The 24,297-nt window shown below is 32.9% G+C and overlaps 1 protein-coding gene across 1 annotated transcript; it reads right to left on the reverse strand.

Moving 5' to 3' along the window:
• Positions 1-3,982: 3,982 nt before the first annotated feature.
• LOC127726814 (heparan-sulfate 6-O-sulfotransferase 3-B-like) lies at positions 3,983-22,565 on the reverse strand. The gene is made up of 3 exons (XM_052234267.1): positions 22,481-22,565; positions 20,759-20,852; positions 3,983-4,553 (listed from the first exon to the last, which is right to left on the reverse strand). The coding sequence occupies exons 2-3, from the start codon at positions 20,791-20,793 to the stop codon at positions 3,983-3,985; spliced, it is 606 nt and encodes a 201-aa protein (XP_052090227.1). The 5' UTR covers positions 20,794-20,852; positions 22,481-22,565.
• Between the last annotated feature and the right edge of the window lie 1,732 nt (positions 22,566-24,297).

The raw sequence follows: 24,297 nt of genomic DNA on the forward strand, positions 1-24,297 counted from the left end.
CTCACGCTATGTCTGCTCTGCTACAAAGAGTCTACATTCTAATGTAGTCTACAATCTAATGTGCCTGTCCCAAGTCAGGAGCCTGTAGTTAAGTGGTTGTCGTTGGTTTATGTCTGCCATATTTGTTTTTCGTAAACAAATCTGTTATAAATTATGCCAGTAGTTTTTTCAATTGAATTGTTTCATATTTTTCATGTCGGGGCCTTTAATCGCCGACTATACGGTATGGGTTTTTCTCATTGTTGAAGGCTGTACGGTTGCCCATAATTGCTTACATCCACTTAATTTGGAACTCTGGTGGATAGTTGTCTCAATGACAATCATACCACATCTCCTTATTTTAATATAAGTACTGCAAGATGTTCAGGTGTATTGTTTGTAATTTTTCTATACGGCAATCAGGTGTTGATTCAATAATTAAACCAAACAAGGCAATAAATTGTAAAAACAAGATTAATTAACAAAAGTAAATTATAGTCAATTATCAGTCCAGTGGTTATGTTTGTCTACTTTCTTTTCGACTACTAGTAAGACTTGTCACACTAACTATAGAACGACTGCAACTGCGGCCAAGCTTAGCGTAAGGTTGTGCGACATAATGGCCGAGTTCACTTGAAACTCTAGAGTCCACTATATAGTTTCAAGAGTTTCACGTGAACGCACTCGAGTTGCTATTCGGAACAACTCAAAGTAACTATAGGGTAAGGCCCTGACTAAGCACAAAAAAGGAAAAAATCTGATTGGTTTGACGTCATTCAAGGGTTTCTCGAGTTTAACCCTGGCTCAGTGAGGGTTGGAACCGGGGTAAGAGGGTTAACTCGAGAGGTTCTAGTAAATTCGGATTGTTGAAACCCGAGTTAGTAAAGTTAACTCTAGAGTTTCAAGTGAACTCGGCCAATCAGTCAAACAAACTTTATTAGGTCAACTCGTTAAAGAACGATCGTTGTCATTGGTCAATTCAAACCTTCGACCTCAAATAAACTTTGAAGCCCCTCCCAAGTACACCTGCGAAGAAAAAAAAACCACGCGCGTACTATAAACGATCGAAAGTTGAATTGACTGATCACATACAGGATTGTGTACTTGATTATCACATGGCAATTCTAAATTATATACATATGCATGTAAAATTTATTTACATTAGAATTGTGTGCAATAGTTCTAATAAGGTCCTCAATTGTTTTCAATGCGAAGTATTGAATCCAACTGTCTCCTCTCATGTAGTTCTGGACTAACCCCGTGTACCTTTTTTATCTGTAAGATACATCAGTATGTGTTTGCAATGAAACCAAATTAGTAAATATGAATGAAATGCCAGGCTCGATGCTGTTTGATAAACGTAAATGAGACCATAATTAACTACACAAAAAACCAAATTACATAATAAAGATATTGCACGATTTTACAGTAATATATAGGTTTGTGAAATAAACTGTTCACTATTCATATTCTATCGTCAGTATACCACAGCCTTCCACCTCGACCGTTAAACTAGGCTCACGTATGATACTGTGCTTTCGGTCCGCAATTTGTTTTTTGTCCGCTTTTGCTTTTTATCCAATAATTTTGCTTTTTGTCCGACACTTTTGCTTTTTATCCGTTGCTTTCGGTCCGTTTTGCTCGTATGGACAAACAGCAAAAGTGTCGGACCAAAAGCAAAATTATCGGACCAAAAGCAAAACGAACCGAAAGCAACGGACAAAAAGCAAAAGTGTCGGACAAAAAGCAAAATTATCGGACAAAAAGCAAATTGCGGACCGAAAGCACCGTCTCATACGTATACTAAACCTTTTTTTTATAAATACGAACTACATAGAAATATAATAAACTGTTAACACAAAGATATGTCTCGCCTTTTTGTAATTTTGATAATGCAAATGTTGAAATTAAAATAGCAATACTTTAACATGTAAGTTATGCAAATATTCAAAGTCTATGAACCATGACTGAAGGTACATGGCTAAACAATCTCCATGGATTGAGATGTGCCAATGCTAATACAACTGCATACCAAATACTATTGACTTATTATAAGTCGTTCCCTTTAAATAAACCTAAACCCAAACATTAACTTGTAAACAATGTAAAAGTTTCAAAGTCAATGAACCATGATCAGGGGTGGGGCTATATAATCTCCATGGAAAAGATACATGCAAATGCCAATAAATTTGCATACCAAATATCATTGACTTAACATTAACAGTTCGTCTTAAACTGATCTAATCACAAACTAATACATGTAAACTAAGCAAAAGCTTCAAAGTAAATAGACCATGACTGAGGGGGCAGGGCCAAATATTCTCCATGGAAATGAGATGTGCTAATGCTTATACAACTGAACACCAATTAACATTGGCCTACCACTAATGGTTCCCCTTGAACTGACCTAATCACAAACTAATACATGTTAACTTAGCAAAATTTTCAAAGTCTATAGACCATGACTAAGGGGGCGGAGCCAAATAATCTCCATGGAAATGAGATATGCCAATGCTTATACAACTGCATACCAAATATCATTGACCTACCACTAGTGGTTCCCCATGAATTGACCTAATCACAAACTAATACATGTAAACTATGAAAAGTTTCAAAGTCAATAGACCTTGACTGAGGGGGCGGGGTCAAATGATCTCCATGGTAATGAGATGTGCCAATGCTAATACAACTGCATACCAAATATCATTGACCTACCACTAGTGGTTCACCATGAACTAGACCTAATCACAAACTAATACATTGTTGACGCCGCCGCCGCCGCCTTTGCCGACGCCGGAAACAGCATATCTATGTCTCGCTTTTTGACTCCGTCAAGGCGAGACAAAAATGGAATCCCAATGACTAGTTATAAATGATAACTTCAATCCGGGACATAACATATTGACTTGTCCCAGCTTAAATTTACATCATTTCATTGCATAATCCAGTAACTTTTAAAAACAGGGAAGGTTGGGGTTTTATGGATTTGACTTGGGATAGTGTGATTTTTTTTCTGATTCAGATTACTCTGGGACATAATATATTTTAGTATAACATTCACAAGTTTACTTGATTTTGAAAAAAAAATTCCGAAATTCTAAGTAAATTCAAAGCAGGTAACCATGCTTTCTTTAGAGAAAAATGGAGATGACAAAACATTGACCACAGTGAAAGGAAATGTACTCTATGTAACTCCGGCGATATAAGTGATGAATTTATAATTATTTGTTTTGCTGTTCTCAGTTACAAAAACAAACGTAAATTATATATTGTAAATATTTACATTGAAGTCAATTAACTCGCGGTTTGGTAATGAAAAACAATAAAATTAAAGAAAGTGTGTTTATTCAGTAAATGTATTAATAAAAAGGTGAGTCCTTAACTCCTTGTACATGTATTTTTACAGTTTATTATGTATATACATGTATAATTTTGTACTACATTTGTTTAAATGTACCTACAATTTTATGTTTCTCAGTAAATTTATATTTAGTTTTTGGAGAATGAAATATCTTTCCATATGTACTACCAGTATCCTACATCTGAATCCGCTAATGAATTATTCTTTGAATTCTTCGTCTTGATAACATTGTGACTTGTACATTTTAACCACGGCATATAACAGAAATTTTATGTTACTAGGTATTACATGTAACTCCTTAGAGACATTAAAAGAAAAGTCATTCATAATCAATTGTGTATATATTGTTCTCTATTCTTCCGGTAGGTTCATCTTAGTGTAATATCAAAAGTCAAATAACCATTCAATTAAAATCAAAATCTGAAAATGGACTTAAAGACAAAAAAAAATGAATTAATATGAGCAAGCTCATTGTTGAAGGCCGTACGGTGACCTATAGTTGTTAATTTCTGTGTCATTTGGCCTCTTGTGGAGAGTTGTCTCATTGGCAATCATACCACATCTTTCATAATAATTTATTGTTAAGATCGTTTCTAGAAGAAATAAGTTAATCTGACAATATTTTATTAAGAATATTTCTTTTTATGATTTATATATAATTAATCGTTCAAAAAAAATTTCCTTTGCGAATTCATACAACTTAATGTCTAAATCATTTAGCTGTTTAATTATACTAATTTGTGCTTCAGTCAAATTGTAAATAGCATTTTCTGCATACGTGTTATTGTGTTGCTCAAATAAATGTTTAAATCTTATATCAAATGTCATTTCAAAAAGAAGTTGTGTTTCTAGCTGATATTCCGTTAATCCAAAAAATGCCATGTTCTTTAAATTTTCTAACGCACTTTCCAATATTTTTGTTTGTCTTTCTTCAAAACTCATCCCAGTCGTATTATAACAGTTAACTAAACTAAGGTTAGCTAACATCCGGGTTTGTCGATTAATTGCTAGGTTCGATTTACAACCAACGAAATTTTCAAATGTTATATTCTTCCATTTTTGTCCATTATAACAAGACGGGACCTCTTTTGAAGATGCCTTCCGTCCATCGCAGAACAGCGAAGAAGGCCACGTCATCTCGATTCGTTGAACTTGTTTCCATTCACTGATATATCTTATAACTGGTTCTCGTAATATAGTTATGTAATGTAATCTGAAAAAGATATGTTCTTGATCTAGATTAATCAAGTTAATCGCATTGTTATTTGATTTACATTGGCAAAAATTGTAAGTTCAAAATGTTGTGCTTTGTTATCAGAGGGGTTGAATGAGTTTAACAGAACAGAAAATAATAGGCTCTAAATAAGAATAGATACACTCTCCCCATTCTAAACCGTATAAAAAGGTAGACAAAACTGTGATAGAGATAAAAATAAATTTCAGATATTATGTTTCAACTTGTAATTAGGGATTTTACAAACTCCCGAGCGATATTTTCAGTGATTATAAAAAATTCCTAACAATTACAGGTATTTTAAAAAATCACCGAATCGGCTAGGGGTTTTCCAAAATCACTGAATCAGTTAGGGGTTTTACAAAATCACTGAATCAGTTAGGGATTTTTACAAAATCACTGAATCAGGGGTTTTACAAAATCACTGAATCAGTTAGGGATTTTACAAAATCACTGAATCAGCTAGCCTAAGGGATTTTACAAAATAACTGAATCAGTAAGGGGTTTTACAAAATCACTAATTATTTCAGAGATATACAGGTGTCAGACCATCAATTAAAAATCCCTATCTGTTCAACCACATTTTGCAATTTTCACAGCTTTTTAAATATTTTACCTTAATAAATTTAACTTTATAGAAACCAGGTGTATCCTGAATTGTACATGTATCAGCTTTCTACATGCCAATTTTCAACATACTTTTTAAGCCTTCTAAGAAAAAACTGACCTTCGAATAGGGGCACTCCAAAAATAACCCCTGGTTTTCTGGAAATCTTAAATTAGTATACTATGGAGCGCATTAATCCTCAATTTTTAATGCAAACTCATAGACAAGTAAAATTTGGCTCAAAAAGGTCTAAATATATTTCTCTTTCACCAAAAGTTTCATTTCTGCAAGTTTGTTGGCCAATAGTTTAAATAAACAAGGACATCAAAAGCACTATTTTGTGTCATAGTAGGGCTACTTTTACCTACATTCTAAATTGGATGGAGTAATTGGTGGTCTAACACCTACAATATCACTGATTGTACAAACTCATTGTATCATATGTATTTATTTACATTATCATTCTGGCAGGGTTCATCTGACCTAAACCACATTTTCATTGTCCATTGCATAACGTTTTGTAGTTTGGTCAGTTTCATAGATACTGTAAGCAACACGGCAACTATATTTGTTGTATGAAATGCTTGCAAAGTGTGCATTTCCGACTGGCAGGATTTATTTGACCTGGACTCATTTTCATGGATCATTTGCCAAAAATGAAGTTGTCACGTCCGTTTCTCATATTAGTGGTAATGTCTTTCTGGCAGGGTTTATCTGACCATCTCCTCATCTGCATGGATCATTGATAATGTTAGATTTATGTGATACTCGTAGTAAATTTTCTTATAAAACTTTCAACATAAAATCAATCATTATCAGTAGAGCGGGCGAGAAATTTCAGCATGTGCACACTTGTTTAAAGTATAATGCCTATTATCAAGACAACTACACCCGTGTTTCTGGAATAACCGTCGTCAGGTGCAAACTATATATCAGGGTTAAAGGTGTCTTTCTGACATTTTACCGATCGCCATCTAGTGGTACTCTAAATTTTTGTTCTGTATCATTTATCTAAGTGTCTGTGTTTTGATAGCAGTTTGATAAAATTAAGACGTGGAATCCAAAGGTCAAGGATATGACTAATAACGACCTTCAACAATTACGAGAAAACCTTTATCCGTAAATTAGGTTATTTAAGGTGCCGAGACGATAAAACAATCAGGATAAAAAAATCGAAAGGCTCAGACCATATTACAACAATAAATGAAAAACACTGAGTTAGGACAGAAAGCAGTCAGAGACAATCACTGGATTATTCGTTTCTGATTATCGTTTCACAAAGGTTCGTTAATCGTACGACCAAGTTTACGAGTATTTCACAAATGTGTCGTAATCTTTCCGCACCGACAACCGATTACCCACCTCTGTTCCAAGAGGTCTTTTATGTAAAGGTACGAAAATGGAGTCAACGCGCACCAGTCCTGTCAGTTTGTAAATACACGATTTTGAATTTTAAGAGGGTTTATGTACAGTTGATAAAAGTGAAACGAGCGGTTGAAAAGAAAGTCTCAAAGGTGAATGTGTGTTATGTCTCCTTTGTATTGTTGCTTTAAACTTCTGGTAAAACAATCCCGCGAAACTTAGTGGTATCTGAATGATTTGTTCCAAACTCCAATTCGAATCAAACAATTCGTCCCAAGTTACTTGGTCAATTCGTTACAACTTCAGGTAGATGAGGAAAAACAGTGTTCAACAATACAAACACCATGTCAATAAGCTTATTACATATACATTGTATGCTGCAAATAGAAAAATAAAACGATGTGGTCTGATTGCCAATGATACAACTCTTTGTCAGAGGCCTAATGACGTGTAAGTTAACAACTATAGGTCACCGTACGGCCGCCTTCAACAATAAGCAAAATACATACCGCTTAGTAAGCTATAAAAGGCCCCGAAATGAAAAAAATAAAACGAGAAAACGAGAAAACTAACAGCCTGAATACAGTTTAACATAAGAACAAATAAAAATCAGCTGAAAAGGGCTTAACTCATCAGATCGATACAAAGCACAAAAAAACGAACAAAAACACAAAAGACACAAAGTAAAGATCTGAGAGAACTCGCAGTTACTGAAAGTTAGTTCAAACCCAATAACAACAATTATTAAAAAAATCGTGAATATAAGACTAAAATATAAATCAGTACACATGCAACATCCAATGGAATTAGTGTAAAGACGTCATAAACAATCCGAGAAAAACATGACCTTGTGCAATGCCAAGATATAGGTATCGATAGATTGTAGGACCGTGAATGTACATATGAGTATAACAATAATATTAAGTTGGGTTTTAATTTATTGATAACAATATCAATATTTATACCGATAAAAACAACATTCAAAGATTTAAATATAGTGTTGAATTGGTAACCTTTTAGAATAAGTTTATTTAAAGGGTCGATAAGTTTACCCGGATCCTATCTAAATTTACGGGCTCGGTAAACAACATCATATTAATAAACTGTTGACACACGAGATACAATGTATGTCTCGCCTATCGGCATAAATTTCAGAAAAAGACAATCTGATGGACAGCAACATTGCTTATTAATTCAGTCACTGAACCATGATCTAGTGGGCAGGGCCTGAAAATGGTCAACACACTGAGATGTACAGACAGTAATGTAACTTTATAGAAAATATCGTTGTTTATTGTAAGTAGTTCCTATCAATATAACTTACGCAGAAAAACTTAACATTGAAAATTGCTAATTAATTCAAAGTCACTGGAACATGTCCTAGGGGGCATGGCCTCAAAATAGTCGTCAAACTGATATGTACTGATAGTAATACATATACAATATTATTATGTACATGTATTAGATACAATACAACGGTAACAAGAAACAGGCCGGTAACAACCGTTGCCGGATAGTTTTTCTAAACGAGTAGTCAGGTGAAGGTCCGAGGCGATAGCCGAGGACCTTGACCTGACTACAAGTGCAGAAAAACTATACGGCAGTTTGTTTCCGGCCTGTTTTTTGTAACCTTTGTTTTGTATCTGACTTGTACGACGTTTCAAGAAAGAAGTAGTACATTTTGCATTTAGAAGAGGTAGCAAAATAAAACAGATTAAACACTTAAATGGCCATATACCAGTTAATGTAAGTTAAAGTTTAAACAATTTTTTTTCACTTCCCTCCAGCCGAGAGTTTTTTTTTTCTCAAGAAATTCAAAAATCTAATAATTTTATAAAAAAGAACCATGTCATGTAAAAGATGAATGTCGTATCAATTTGAGACTTTTTAAAATGCAACTTCGCAAGTAAGTAAAATAAATGTATGAAAAAGATTTCAGAGGTAAGCAAGCTAACATTGGATTTTTATTTGGGGAAAAACGGAAAAAGGGGGAGGGGGTAAAATAAATTTAAAATAAATAGGCTTGATCCTTTCTTTGTTGAAAAAATGCAGGATGTGCCATTCCATCCCCCCATTCCCCCTTAAAAAAAATAAAAAAATCGTACGTTTGCTCCCAAATATATGAATTCAATATGTATAATTTCAATACCAATATGAATTTATCAAAAGAATGAATTTCCTATTTCATTAGTGAATAAAATGTTATGAAAAAATGGATTTTGTCTTGTTATTAGATATATATATAGGAATATATTTTGGATTTTTTTTTTAAATATTTCATGCTTGTAGGTTTTTATATGTCTCAAATAGTGTTGATCATGATTAAACACGTGTCACTATAAGACCAAATCGTAGCTTACCGTCCAAAATTGGTGATATAAGTTAAATGATTTTTTTCAAGATTTGCTGCCTATTTGAACATGTATTACACGGAAATGTTGTATCTATAGGATCAATCGTGCATTGGTGAGTTGATAGGGATTTGATCTTTTGATTAGATTTGATTTTTTTTATATATTATATTTCCTGTCTTTTTTTATTGAAATATAAACGTCGGTACCAGCATTTTTTGACTTTCAGCATTGTCCAGAATACTATTCATGTCCATATATTGAAAAAAAATATACATTTACGGACCGACCATTTAGCTTCAAAAGGGGAGTATGTTTTTTTTCTGGGTAAGAAAATTGTTTAGTTTTTCAACGCTATCACACACATATTTTTTTTCGAAATTAGCACTATTATATACGGTATTCGGAAAATCAGGAATCAGAACATTATTTTGTCATCTGCTTGACCACAATATATGTTTTCTCATAAAACTGGGGATCAGAAATTTTTTTTAGGAAAAAACCATACATAATCCCCCTTTTGAAGTTAAATGGTCAATCCCTTAGTGTACTGATATGAGTAGTAATATACAGGAATTGTTTGAAAAAAATAGTTATTGATGCCAACGTAAATATTTTCATCAAAAAGACAGGAAATATGTCGGTGAAACAAAAAGTTCAAATCTAATTGAAATTTAAAGTGCCCATGAACTCACTGATCATACACGAGTGATTCTATTCATAAAAGTGTCCGTGTAACAACTAAAAAGTGTCCGTGTATCATCTAAAAAGTGTCCGTGTAACACCCGTTAATGTACTGTTTTTCTATAGCTCTGCTGGGGGTAAAGTCGTACAATGTCAGAAAATGTAAGATTTATTCGTATGAGCTTTAGAAACAGGACGAAAAGCGAGGCTCCACGATTTTTTCTCCTGTTTCGCAGCGAGTACAAATAAATTTTATATTTTCCGACAATGTACATAATATTGTTTTTATCCTGAAATTTACATCCAACACTTGAAACTTTATTTGTTAAAATCTAAATCATTGTCTCTAATTTTTCAAAGAAATCGACATAGTTTAAACGCAGACCGCGAAGAGGACCCCAAAATGAACTGGTACGCAAAAAGAAATATCCACATTAACGCTTGCTCAACATGGAAGAGGGGTAACAGGAGACTTTATTTGTACATATACAAATAAGCAAAAATTTATTTGTTTACCTGTTATTTGTACAATAGTTGGCTGATTGCAGGATAAAACGTTATATTAAATATCAATGATCTATCACAAGTACATGTAGTTCCAATCAAACTAACTTAAGCAGAAAACATAACAATTGTTGACGCCGTTCCGTCGCCGTCGCCGTCGCCGGAAAAGCAATCCCTATGTCTCGCTTTAATAAAGAATATTGTAAAAATTTTAAGTAATTTGTGTTGATGAAAGTCAACGTTAGATAATAATAGACTTAAAATTATTTTCTATAGTTTATTTATTTCATGACAATGTTTTAAACCCAGAACTAACATGGCTAATACAATGTATCTTTTGGTCCCAGGTTGCCGACTCCTTCATTTCAATTTAATATCATAGACTAATAATAATAATCAGAGACATATTGTATTATATGTCTCTGTAATAATCAATTATTTTATTAAGTATTTTTCTTCTATTATCAAATAGGAAGAAAAAACGTTTTAAAAAATAAACCAGCATGAATAAAAACATTGCTGGATTCCGTTTTGTATTTCTTTAACTTGAGTGGAAAACTTCTTTTTATTTTCATTTTAACATTTCAAGATTAACGTCGTCATTTGCACTGCATGCATGTCGATATAACTGGTATATTTGCCACTGGACATATAAAAACTGTGAATGAATTCGATTACATTACGCGTTTCTGTTGAAAATTGAATGAAAAACCCGCCCAATATTTAACACAAGCCTTATTCAAATGTTATTCATACCCCCTCAAATTTCATTCATTAGTACCATATTCAAATTATAACAACGAACAATCAAACAAAATAACGAATAAGCCATTTTGACCATTTCAGTTTCTTGAACTCTTTATTCTTTTAGTCTAACCACAATAGTATTGTAGAAACTATCTGAGTAATTTGTCTGTCTTAAATCGGTTAGGATTCTACTTCGTCAAAATGATATATCTCCCCATTACCCGTTTAGCTCTTGAAAACGGATATATTTATCCACATAGCACCATTACGATCCTGGCATGCCACGATCCTTATATGCCATTTGTATTTTAAAAGACAAATGTATCTACTAGCTATTGAGCATCATCTAATGTACTTTTCTGCATTTAGTCAACTTAAAAATATTGTCTGATCGGTTGTCAGGGGGAATTTTGGAAAGTTCAAAAACATTTTAAAAAATTCTAACTAAATATTGTGTGGAAGGGCAGACTACGTAATATCTTAAAATGTAAAAATGTTCAAAGGTTGAAGAGTAATTACCCTAGATTACACACACAAAAAATAATGTATTTTTGAAGTTATGCATTTGAGATCCAATTGTAAAGTCTTTCGTCAAGTACTTTTAGTAAAAAATAAATATTCGAATACACCGTTTCTGTTGTTATGACTCATTAGAAAGGTATTTCACTTGAACCATATATCTTATTTTTTAGTACTGTGAATTTTAAATGTTATTAAATCAACCTGTAGCCTAAATATAAAAAAATAATAGAATCTGAAGCGAAATGATGTATCAAATATTTTTGCTTTATACGTTTTCAAGACAGAAAAGTCAACTCAAACTCGCCCGAACACAAAAAGGTGTACTCGACTTTCTCTTTTCGGTGAAATTATTGCCCAATTTTAGGATTTTCCCCAAAAAAACTATCGCCGGGAGCAGAGATGCAACTTAATGCTTTGAAAAGATCAATCTACTATCTTTCTGTGGATTTTTTTCGTCGCAATTTATGCTTATGCACAAAACAAATCCACATATATTTGCACCTAACACAATCGACTGTTTTATGAAAATGTGTCTATAATTTAAAAGTTTACAAATATCTCGAAGCTCCATACTATAATTTAAGTAAAAACGCGTATATAAGATGCATAAAATCCTATATTATGCACCTTCATTAAATTTTTAAAGCCCATAGAAACAGATGTAAACAATTCAAATATACCGATTCGGCCTTTTTTCCCATTCTCTAACAAAGCGTTCCATTTCTTTTGATTAATTTCAACTGGGTATCCGCCTGAATTGTATAAATAGTAAAATGCAACAAACGATTTTTGCTGTACAAAATCAAAATACAACATTCCAAATGTCAAGGAAAAGAGCAAATTTTAAAGTGAAATATCTTTTTCTTTATCTTACATTATTGAATAATGTTAATATAATATTACAAAAGAATTCAAATGAGTTAACACATTTGATATTTTGTAGATGCACAGAAGAGGAATGGCTACAATGGCCTGAACATATTCGTTTTTACACGCTTGGATCCGTGACAGAGATACAGTCAAGCTTTGCTTCGGAAAACAAATTGTGGATAATGTTCAGTGTATATAAAGTGCGAATCCAGCTAGTTCATTTTCGCTGTTGTATGCGTGTATGTCTATTGTAGAATAAAGGATGATGGGAAAAACTACGTTTGTTTACCTTTGAAAATACATCATATTTGATTTGAATGTATGTTTTAACACAATTTCATTAGAATATAACTTTTAATGTATAATAACAGGATTAAAGTCCAAAAAGTGTAATTAAAGCAACAGAATCTATAATATGAATTTTTGTATATGCGATTCATTTTAACTAGAGATGCGATGAATTATCATGGTAAGTGCAATCATTTCTGATGTAGAATTTTTGAAGGTGCAATGAATTTTCATTGTTGTTTTATATGTTAATTCGACATGCAACAACTGAAAAAAGTGTTTAAATGACTTTAATTGCAAGCTAGTCGTAGATGCCTACTTGGATATACACGGGTATAACCACGTTCATATCATGCATATTTAAATATTGTTGGTGAGTTTGCTATTAGCTTGTCATGGATCCGAAAATTAACTGATGCAGAATATTCATGAATATAACGTATTTCTACGGCGAATTTTCCTTCAACAGTTTTAGAATTCGCTTAAAAAAAGCTTTGAAAATTTGTTACGCCGTGTCATACAAATTTCTACAATACTGATAGGCTTTTGCACAACGAACAGTACAAAAGTACAACGAACGGTACTAAAGAAAACAAACAAACTACAAAGAGAATGAATCGTACAGTGCCAAAATTCTGAGGTCAGTTTTTCAAGTAAATGTCTTCAAAAATAATTAAAACAACGGGTTTCTCATTCGCACTATGTACTTTTAACAACAACAAATCACAAAACACGCGGTCGCATTAGTATAAGAGCCAACCAACGGTGCTCTATTTGTTGTTTAATCAAGTTTGAGTTACATAGAGTGTTTGTTTCGCGATGTTTACAAGTAATTCACAGACCTGTCTATCTATAATAGTCACATAGTGTTCATGTAATATAAATAATATACAATGCTGCCAGGAGCAGTAAACTTTGTTTTAGTAAACATTGAATACTTATATGAACATTGCGTCAATTAGTCTTTGGTGAAAATATAAGAACGGTCTATCAACCTACATCGCAAAGAGTAACGATTAACGTTCGGAATCAACTGTACGGCGGCTATACCTCGTGGTATAGATATAAGAAGATGTGGTTTGAGTAGCAATGAGACAACTCCCCCAACCAAGTCTCAATTTGTAAATAACGTTTAATTTATTAGTATGCGATGTAGATTTAGACTGAAACAGAAACTTTGCTTTTTCGGTGACGTGGATTGGCCTAACTGTCCAAGATATATGTATTCAATGATGGCGTGTCATTGGAAAGGATAAATTTTATCCTACATATAGATCTGGATCTGGACAAAAGTCAAATTATTTAGAGAAAATAGAATTGGAAAGGATAAATTTTGTCCTTCATATAGATCTGGATCTGGACAAATTATTAGAGAACATAGAATTGACTATATTAGCAATACATGCCATTTTTAAGGAATTTATTGATATATTACCTCAGATTTTCACTCATTAAATAGATATAAGAAGATGTGGTATGAGTGTATGTATATATTATTAATCCTTCTGACTTCATAAATTTTGTTAGAGATTCGGCTGAATTAAGACTTTATATAATGAAAATTAATTAATTTCCTTACAGGCCTCGACAATAACGCTTGTCCGATTGTCCGGTACCAGAGGAAAAAAAGGTCGGACAAGTAAAAGCTATATCAAGCTTGTCCGACGGGACAAGTAAAATTATTCTGCAGAAAATAAATTTAATCCAACTTTGATGAACAAAGTAATTATAAACAAAAAACAAGAAAAGAAGATAAAAACAAGTATTAATTTGACATGTTTACTTGCAATCTATACTTTAAAACTGATTTTTTGTCAGGTACTTTTTAAGAGGTTAAAGGCATACTTTTCTCGGAAACCGCCAGTCTTACTGATCCGAATCAGCGATGTGCTTTGTAGATAAGGTAACTTTTCAAGACAGTTCGTCACCAGCTCGGAAATGATTCGGCTCCAAATTTAATAGACAGTTTGGCACCGTAGGAGACATATTTAATAGACATGATTAATAGACAGTTTGGCAATGCAGAAGACATTTCGGGACCAAGACAAATCAGTACCTCGTTTTCCGACCTTATTCTGTTGCTTTATAATAAATATCATACCGGTAATTTTTTTATCAAATAATATTTTTTAAATAAAAATGAAGAAATTATGTACCATAAAATTCACAAAATCATATTTGATCATATGTAGAAAAAAACAATACTTGCAATATGGTGACATATAGTTGTTAATTTCTGTGTCATTTGGTCTCTTGCAGAGAGTTGTCTCATTGGCAATCATACCTCATCTTCTTTTTTTTATTGATTGCATTTGAAAAACTTTTTTCAACTTAAAAACCAAGATACAAATCCAATGAGTGTACATTGACAGGCCTATCAGACGGTGTCTCATGTGCAGAGTCTGATGAGACTTTGGCATTGAAGAAAGCTAGAACCTAAGTCCTGTGACATGACTAGATTCAGTTGTTATCAACTCATATTTTTGAAAAGTATTTCAAAAGATATAAATCAAATTCCGTTCTATTATTTTAATTCATTTTGTTCCTTGAATCAACTTAAAATGCAAAAAAGGTTATTATTAAGATTTTTTTTGGACAAGTTACAATTTCATTCGGACAAGTAAGTTTTGGTATGTACTTGTCCTACTGGACAAGTTGAAAAAAAAGTTATTGTAGAGGCCTGTCCTTCTGTGAAAATGCATCGCATGTACAATAGAAATGAATCGCCCTACAGTGAAAACGAAAATCCAGTATCATTTTATGACAGTAAACATGAATCGCATAACGAAAACAGCATAGTGGAATTTGATTCAATATCAACAAGCTAAATAACAAAACCTGTTTTAAGTTATACAACATTGATAATTATGTTAAAAAGAACATTTTTCTGCAAATGAAGCTTAGCTGCTACTTTTAAATCTCTTGCAAGCTCTGTTCGTGAACTATTCTTAATATTTATCTATTTGTGTGTCAATTTTGTACATGGATGGCTGTAGGCGCGATGAAAATGCACCCGCATCTCATACCTATATTATGAATTTATAAAAACAGTATAAATTATATATTATGTCTTATTTTATTCAAAAATCATGAATTTGTCGTCTGTTTATTTATCATTCTACATCAGAAATTCATCACGGATACAGTGAAAATGACATTTCAGGAGTCGAACATTACGTACATACAGTGATGTTGTTGAATTTGAGTGAATACGATACTATATTTTATACGATTGAATTACGACTGGCAAATAAAAGCTGTTAATGATTAATAATGAGATATTTGGTGTTCATTGTATTACAACAATCCCAATTAAAAAAAAAAAAACACTATCAGCCGTTTTAGCAAGTTTTCAACTTCATTCAATATCGCGTTACGTCCTTTCGAATTATTTCAATAGGTGAACACTTTTTAAGAAAGTGTCCATAAAAATAACCAAAAGGGCAAAACGTCCGGATGAATGAAGATGAACAATAGAAAATAACTCTCCATTCCTGAAAAATAATGGAGAGTTTGAACAAAAGATTTACGTCACAGGTGTATTTTAACAGCTAGGAACTTCAGTTTCATATTTAACCGCTGTAGCAGACGACTGTTCCCGCTTTTATACCTAATCAGTACTGGAATATTAGTGCCAATATTCAAAAACAAGGGTACAAGGTCGGATCAAAATTGTTACAGGGGTATTACCTTGAATTCTTCTTTCAGCAAATTATTTTCGGCTATCCTAAATAATAGACTTGGTAAACTGTCAGATTATATCTCCCTTATTTCAAGCTCACAGGCTGGTTTTCGTAAAGGACATTCAACTATTATAGATATCAGATAACATTTTTGTCTTGTACGCCCTAGTCATTATTTACTTTTCCTTAGGCGGGAAACTTTATTGTACATTTGTTGATTTTAAGTCTGCTTTTGACACCGTTTGGAGACTAGGGTTGTGGAATAAATTGCAAAAATCTGGTATCAGGGGTAAAATTTTAACTGTACCAAAATTTAAAGACACGAGTCAAACTCGGTAAGAAGTTCTCGGACATATTCAACTGTGAGATTGGTGGTAGAAAATTTTGTCACCATTTCTGTTTTCAATTTATCTGAACGACCTAGACGATTTTTTTTGTGGATAATAATGTAGAATGTCTAGAAATATTTCAGATTTATGCTTAGAAAAATTGCTGCTATATTTTAAACTTCTTGATATTGAATGCTGACGATACTATCATCATGTCTGAAACTCCTGAAGGTTTACAAAAGGCATTGGAATTATTTGAGAAATATTGTAATACATGTATTACAATTCTTAACCTTTCTTTTACTAAAAACCACTACCTTTGTATTACCAATGTTAACTTTTAGTTTCCATATAAGATTAATGATCAAATTATAGGAACAGTGGATTCATATTCATACCTAGGGCACAGGATGTTTGCGCTTTTTTTTACCTGTAACACGATAGGACCTTTGTGCTCCAAACACTATGGACATTTGCGCTTTAAATTTTGATACACCTGTATTAAATTGACCGGACATTTGCGCTTTTTACCTATAGACGTTTACCTGTGATTTTAATGAATTGTAATAATTACGTAAATAAATTCAACTTATATCAGATACTTCACATTGACATAGTCTTAAACATAGAGTTTAAAGTTATAGACTAGATTAATTCTGATGTCCACTAGAAGCAATATAATGGTCATAGCAGATTGGCACATCCAACGTCCTGAGCGTGGATTAATTCTGATGGCCACTAAAAAGTCATATAATGGCCATAGAAGATTTTTGGAGGCCGTACGGTGACCTGTAGTTGTTAATTTCTGTGTCATTTGGTTTCTTGTGGAGACTTGTCTCATTGGCAATCATACCACATCTTCTTTTTTATAGTAAAGGAATTTTTTGTTTTATGTCACGATGGATTTTTATCATTGAATAACAGTCGGTTAATTATAATAAAATTCGTGATATTGATGAACAGGGACCTTATTCAATAGTTGAGAAAGAGAACTTTTATGTCTTTAGAATGTCAACTTTTAGCTATAGATAACAATATTAATGTTTTATACAATAACTTTTAAACACGATTGTGCTATGAAATGACTATCAAACTTTTAACCATAATGACAATTATGACTTTAACTTTGCCAGGTCAAACCTACCGGTCCTATGCCCGGATTAAATAGGAGGGAATTCATAAGAAGCAAATATTGTAAAAGCGCAAATGTCCTATAAATTGAAGCGCAAATGTCCTATGAAAAAGCGCAAACGTCCCGCGCCCCATACCTAGTGGTCATGTTTAATTACAATGGAACTTTTCCAACCGTTATAAAAAAAACTACATGATCAAGCCCAAAAGGCACTTTATGCCTTATTCTATAAAATACAAAATATCAGTATACCTATTGATTTACAATTTAAACTTTTTGATTGTCTTGTTCCAGTTTTGTTATATTCGGCTGAAGTATGGGGTTTTGAAAATATAATTTGTAAAGAAAAAATACATCTTCAATTTTGCAAAAAACTACTGAAACTTAAAAATACCACTCCTAACTACATGGTTTATGGTGAAACTGTGAGATATCCTTTAGAAATTGTACTAAAACAAAAAATGATATGTCATTTTGGAATAATTTATTGGTAAATGATCATAAATTGCCAACAATTATGTACAAATTAATGTTTGAATTACATAAAACTAATCCTCAAAAGTTCAAATAGATTTCATACATAAAATCTATTTTGGACGAATGTGGTTTAAGTTTTGTTTGGAGTAACCAGGTACATGTACATATGGATAAAAACCATCTTAAATTAACTATAAGACAAAGACTTTACCGATCACTTCATTCAGCATTGGGTATCGCAGATTCAAAATTCTTCAAGTGGAGAATTCTATTCCCTATTCAAAAACAAGTTTGACTTGGAAAAAATATTTGATGAATCTTAAGAAACATAAAAGGGTATTCATAACTTAAATGAGATTTGCAAATATTAGATTTCCTATAGAAACTGGAAGATGGGTCGAGATACCTAAAGAGAATAGAATTTGTAACCTTTGCAAAAACGTAATCGGGAATGAATTTCATTATTTATTTCAATGTGTATTTCCACCATTTGAACAACTTAGAAAAACATTTGTACGTAGTTACAATAGTACAAATCCAAGTGAGATAAAAAGAAAAATATGTTATGACTATGTCATGTTCGGCTATATAAAAACCTGTCTTTGTTCCTGAAAAAAATCTCGAAGTATTTTCAGAAAAACCATGTATCAGATTGTGTTTTTATAGAACTTTTTTGTTGAAGCATGATATCATATGTTCGATTTTTCTGTATTATTTGCTCTGTATTTGTCAGTCTCGCCTGCCATCATTTATGTATACAATGTTAGTTTATTGTCCTCTTGTACACTCAATGTGTCTGAGGTTAAAGAATTTGAATTGAATTGGTATTATTCTCTTTAAAAGCAAATAAAACAAAACAAAATGAAATAATATTTTTTTTTTATCTATCAATTGCAGTTATTCATATAATGAAGACATAGTCTTTCAATCAGTTTAATTGAGGTCTGGAGCTGGCATGACAGTCATTTGTTAATTTATGTACATTGTCATTTTGCTTAGTTTTCTCTGTTACCTATTCTGACATCGGACTCGGACTTCTTTTAAACTGAGTTTTACTGTGCGTATTGCTGTGTGTTTGTTTATTCTACATTGGCTAGAGGTATAGGGGGAGGGTTGAGATCTCACAAAACATGTTAAACCCCGCCACTTTTTTTGCGCCTGTCCCAAGTCAGGAGCCTCTAGCCTTTATAGTCTTGTGTGTTTTTTAATATTAGTTCATTTATATGTTTCGGAGTTCAGTGTGACGTCCATTTTCACTGAACTAGTACACATTTTATATAGGGGCCAGCTGAAGCCCGCCTCCGGGTGCGGGATTTTCTCGCTTTGTTGTTGACCCATTGGTGGCCTTTGGCTGTTTTCTGCTCTTTGGTCGGGTTGTTGTCTCTTTGACACATTCCCCATTTCCATTCTCAATTTTATCACTCATATTAAAAAAAATTAAATCATTAATAGCATTTAATTATGTGACTCTCGAAAATGTGAATAGATCTGAATGTGTACAGATTCATCTCATTAATCTTACATTGTTTTACTACAGGTCCGTTAATTGTATCTAATATACAAATATTGTACCTGTAAAGACAGGTAGTTTCAAAAGCATGGGAGATGAATTTTGATTTAACAGCTGGGTGCCCAAGATACACGAAGGCTCCGTTTATTGTAGTAAACCTTTATTTTATATTTGTAAAAACAGGTACATTGTGTAGGTTCAAAAGCATGCAAGATGAATTTTGATTTCATAGCTGGGTGCCAAAGATACACGAAGGCTCCATTTATTGTAGTAAACCCTACACACTTGATGATTATAAAATGTCATATGATTTTTTATTTGTTCAATTAAAAAGTTCGTTGGTGAAGATTCATCAAATTTTCAATTTCAAGTCAGAAATGAGTCCAAATGACACGTGAAATGAAAACAATATTCCTTTTAAAACGGCTTGATGTTAGAAATCAGAGGACACGTTTCTGACCACACCCGTTTAGTTTTCCTGCTTCACCAGAAGTGATCTGATTTAAAAGTTATTGACACCGACGAAGGCTATTTTAAGCCGAAATATTTGTCAACACGATTTATAACATCATCTTCGTATATTACCATTTTATATTAGTACCGTTGTGCATATCTTTAGACTTATACAATTTTTTCCTTATCTGCGCAGTATTGTCTATTCTAGACGATCCAGTACATATTAAATTTGCTGGTTGGTCCTTTTTATAGACTTATATATGTATTTAGTGCAGCTCCAGGTCTCTTGATGAATTGTTAGATATCATATATAAATGGAGAAAAGCTTTCAAATTATCAGTGTTATAGTAGTGTCAGATTATACCAATTATTTAAATAAATGAAATTCAAACAAACATTTATAAATCATGAAATGATAAATTTCTTTTTTAGGGTTTTATAAATGTAATTTACTTTTATCGACTTTTTTTTAAAACAAAAGTATCTGGATCGTATATAGTTTTGAACTGTTTTAAGACCGTGCAATTTTATCAATACGGAACAGGAACATACAGTTTGTGATGTGACTAAACATTGTGTGAGCGCTCCCCCTACTTTTTATACCGTACAAACATGTCTGTTTCACCCATTTTGTTTAATTCTCAGTGTTTACTAGTACAAACCTCCTCTTTCGATGTAAACCTTCTAGTCTGTCCATTTTCTTTCCGACACAGTTTTGTAACTCGGTCCAGTCAGCATGTACACCACATGGCCATCCTGTAGAATATCGACTAAATAACCATTTTGTTTTATTTGATGTTATGCAGCTGCATGCATCAACTTTAGGACCGGTATTAGGACAGACGCATGGCGGAGTAACATTCAGGTTAGTTACTAAATGTCCTCCAAAATGAGAACCTCCTGTTTTTTGAATATGGAGAAACACAAGTACATCTCTTGTTTTAAAATTTAAATGATACTGTCTCTTTTCAACTAATGCTTTTGTATAAGTTGTCGGAATAGTAATTAATTTACCGTAGTTAAAAACTATGACATTGTAGACAAAGCAGACTGTTAAACAGGCGTAAAATATGAAAAAATATGTCGAGAACATCCAGGTTGACTTCATCTTCCAGTGTGTTCACATAGAAAAACGTGCGAGCCAATCAGCTACAGTACTATTATAAAATGTAAGCGTGGTTCCGGTTGGTTGCTCTATATGCTATATTTAGTATCCGAATGAGTATGTCGCCCTCGCTTTTAATTAGATGTGGGAGGTCCTTTTTGTTATGTAAAAATATATACTGACATAGCCAAAGATCCAGATATTGGTAAACGTAGCTGTGCGTATGTAATACCTGAATTCAAAATAAAAAAGGTTATAGACTGCAAAATAACTTGTCAGTATTTACAAGTGAACTTATGGCAATATTATTCATTATCAGCATTGCAGGCAATACGGGGACCTCTTTCAAAGATCAATAACTTAATAATTTATGATATATACTATAATATAACTACGCGTCTTAAAGCAGGTATACATGTTATGCTTGAATGGATCCCTAGCCATGTAGGTATCTGGCTATGAACAGGGGCGGATTCAGGCGGGGGCGTGGCGGGTGTTCGCCCTCCTAAAATTTGCAAATCATGGGTTGTCCTCAGCTTAATAAAGAATATTTCGACAATTTTACCTCGAAACAAATTTTCGCCACGCACCGCTCAGCGAAAATCTAAGTTTGCGCCCATAACACCCCCCCCCCCCCCCCCCCCCCTCTAAACCTGAAATCCTGGATCCGCCCCTGATGAATTAGCAGATATGCAAGCAAAACATGATTTGAATTATGAATTAATATATGCAAATACCCCACTATATAAAGAAGATATTAAACCTGTATGTACTAATATACTTAAACCTATGTGGCAAACTAGCATGAATTCCAACAAAAATGGTAGACACTTGTATGAAATAAAGAAAAAAAACATTTAATGTGTCCCTACTAAAAATGATGAGGCGCAAAGAAACTATAATGCAAAGACTTAGAACTGGTTATACCAAGCTGAACAAATAGTTATACAAAATAGGATGTAAAGAATCTGAAATACGTGAACATTGTGGTAGATCACCTGAAATACGTGAACATTGTGGTAGAGCACCTGAAATACGTGAACATTGTGGTAGAGCTCCTGAAACAGTAAAACACTTTCTGCTAGATATAACGATAATAGAAATGTTATGTTTCAAGAGTTAATTGCACAATGATTTACTGATTCCTCGATGAAAAGTCTGCTGTTAGTTATAAAATACGAAAAGTATATATATTAAATGGATCATATCTATATTAAAATGAAAGACTGGATTACAAAAAAGGCAGGTTAGAATCTTCATATAAAAACACAATACTTACCCCTACCCCTTTCACTACATCAATACCACACACATGTTTTGTAACAATAGTACATCCACGCTCAGATATAAGTACGAATACCCAGTCAAACACACCCAAATCCTTTTGTTTGAACACATATATAAACAACAACACCACACGGTCAATTAAATAGTACAAACGAAAAGTAAACTAACACAGGAAGGGGGGATGATATAAACTAGAGATACTGCATTCTTTGCTTACACATATATATGCTTTTAATATTAAGGATTTACTTCAATGAAAAACAATCCAACACCTAGATAATTTATTCTAAAGCTTTAAGTTATTTGGAGAGGATACTGATGATCAGGGTGGGAACAGTATCAATCATATAGGAGAATACTTATCGACAAGTAATAGCCAAATTTTATTACTTTAATTCAACATGCAAATCAAATAGAACTCAAATAATACTATTAACATTTAAATATTGAAAATGATTCCCGCTTCAGGTTAAAGTTTTTGGTCAAAGTAGTTTTTGATGAAGTTGAAGTCCAATCAACTTGAAACTTGGTACACATGTTCCCTATGATATGATCTTTCTAATTTTAATGCAAAATTAGAGTTTTGACCCCACATTCACGGTCAATGGAACATAGAAAATGATAGTGCGAGTGGGTCATCCGTGTACTATGGACACATTCTTGTTTAGTAATAATTTACATTGGCTTTTTAATAGTTGTAACAGAGCTGGTGGGTTTTTCCTTTTATGATTTCTATACAAGAGACATATTACCAGAGACTCTCTGTCTATACATTAGAAACATAACCCCGTTGAATTTGACAAAGGCCGTGGATAAAGCTGCAGCTGGTTCAATATCCCTATTGAGCCTTAAAGTGAGGAACTCAAAAGTGGTGCGTTAACAAAATTATTTTGTGCAAGAAACATCTCAAGTTTTCTTAATTTCTTCTATGTGTCCATGCAAATGCTATTACTCTCATCAGGAACGCTAAAACCTAAATATAGATAAGCATTGCGTAAATACGTTAGCATCTATATGACCAAAACAAGAAGGACCGAAACTGAATAGTCTAATTCATCGAAGGGTAACCTTGCTTGAAAAGAATGTTTATCTCACTTAATTATCAGAACTGGGGAGATAAATACTAGTATCGATTTGAATACTGGTATCGATTTGAACATCCTCCATGCAACTGAATTCAGCCTAATGAAAAATGGAAAAAAAAATTGTAGCCAATGGGTTCAGAACAATAATAATATAACATCTTGGTACTCGGTTGTTACAAAATAAGTAAACTTTTATACTTTTGTTTAAATTGAATAGGAATTCGTGCGCTTTAGACAGTATAAATTTGTCATGGTATCTAGAAAATTATGATACATGCGACATACGCTAAGTGCTGGTACGTATGTAAACTACTATTGATTGGAAACTTTTCATTTATTAAAAGTTCAAACAACACTGTTACAGTTTGGTTATATAACAATTATCTTTCTTAGGTTAAGAACTTTAATTTTAGAAGATTTTTATCTGCTAACGAGCTACAAATTAAGGTTGATCGATTATCAAACATTCCAAGAAATGGGAGAATTAAAAAAAATGTAGTAGTAATTCTAATATAATGCATTGCTAGTAAAATGTTCATGATAAAACATTTTAATTATCAAGGAAATTTCGACGGCGATAGCACAACCATAATTGTTGCCGAATACTCTGACCCTCAACCTTATAATTGACGGCAGACGTCATCCAATAAAAGTGACGGGAGACGTCATCCAATCAAAGTGACGACTGACGTCATTAAATCACAGTGCAATTCGGCAATTGTAT

The sequence above is a fragment of the Mytilus californianus genome, unplaced genomic scaffold (genome assembly GCF_021869535.1).
Source record: "Mytilus californianus isolate M0D057914Y unplaced genomic scaffold, xbMytCali1.0.p SCAF_18, whole genome shotgun sequence".
NCBI lineage: Eukaryota > Metazoa > Mollusca > Bivalvia > Mytilida > Mytilidae > Mytilus > Mytilus californianus.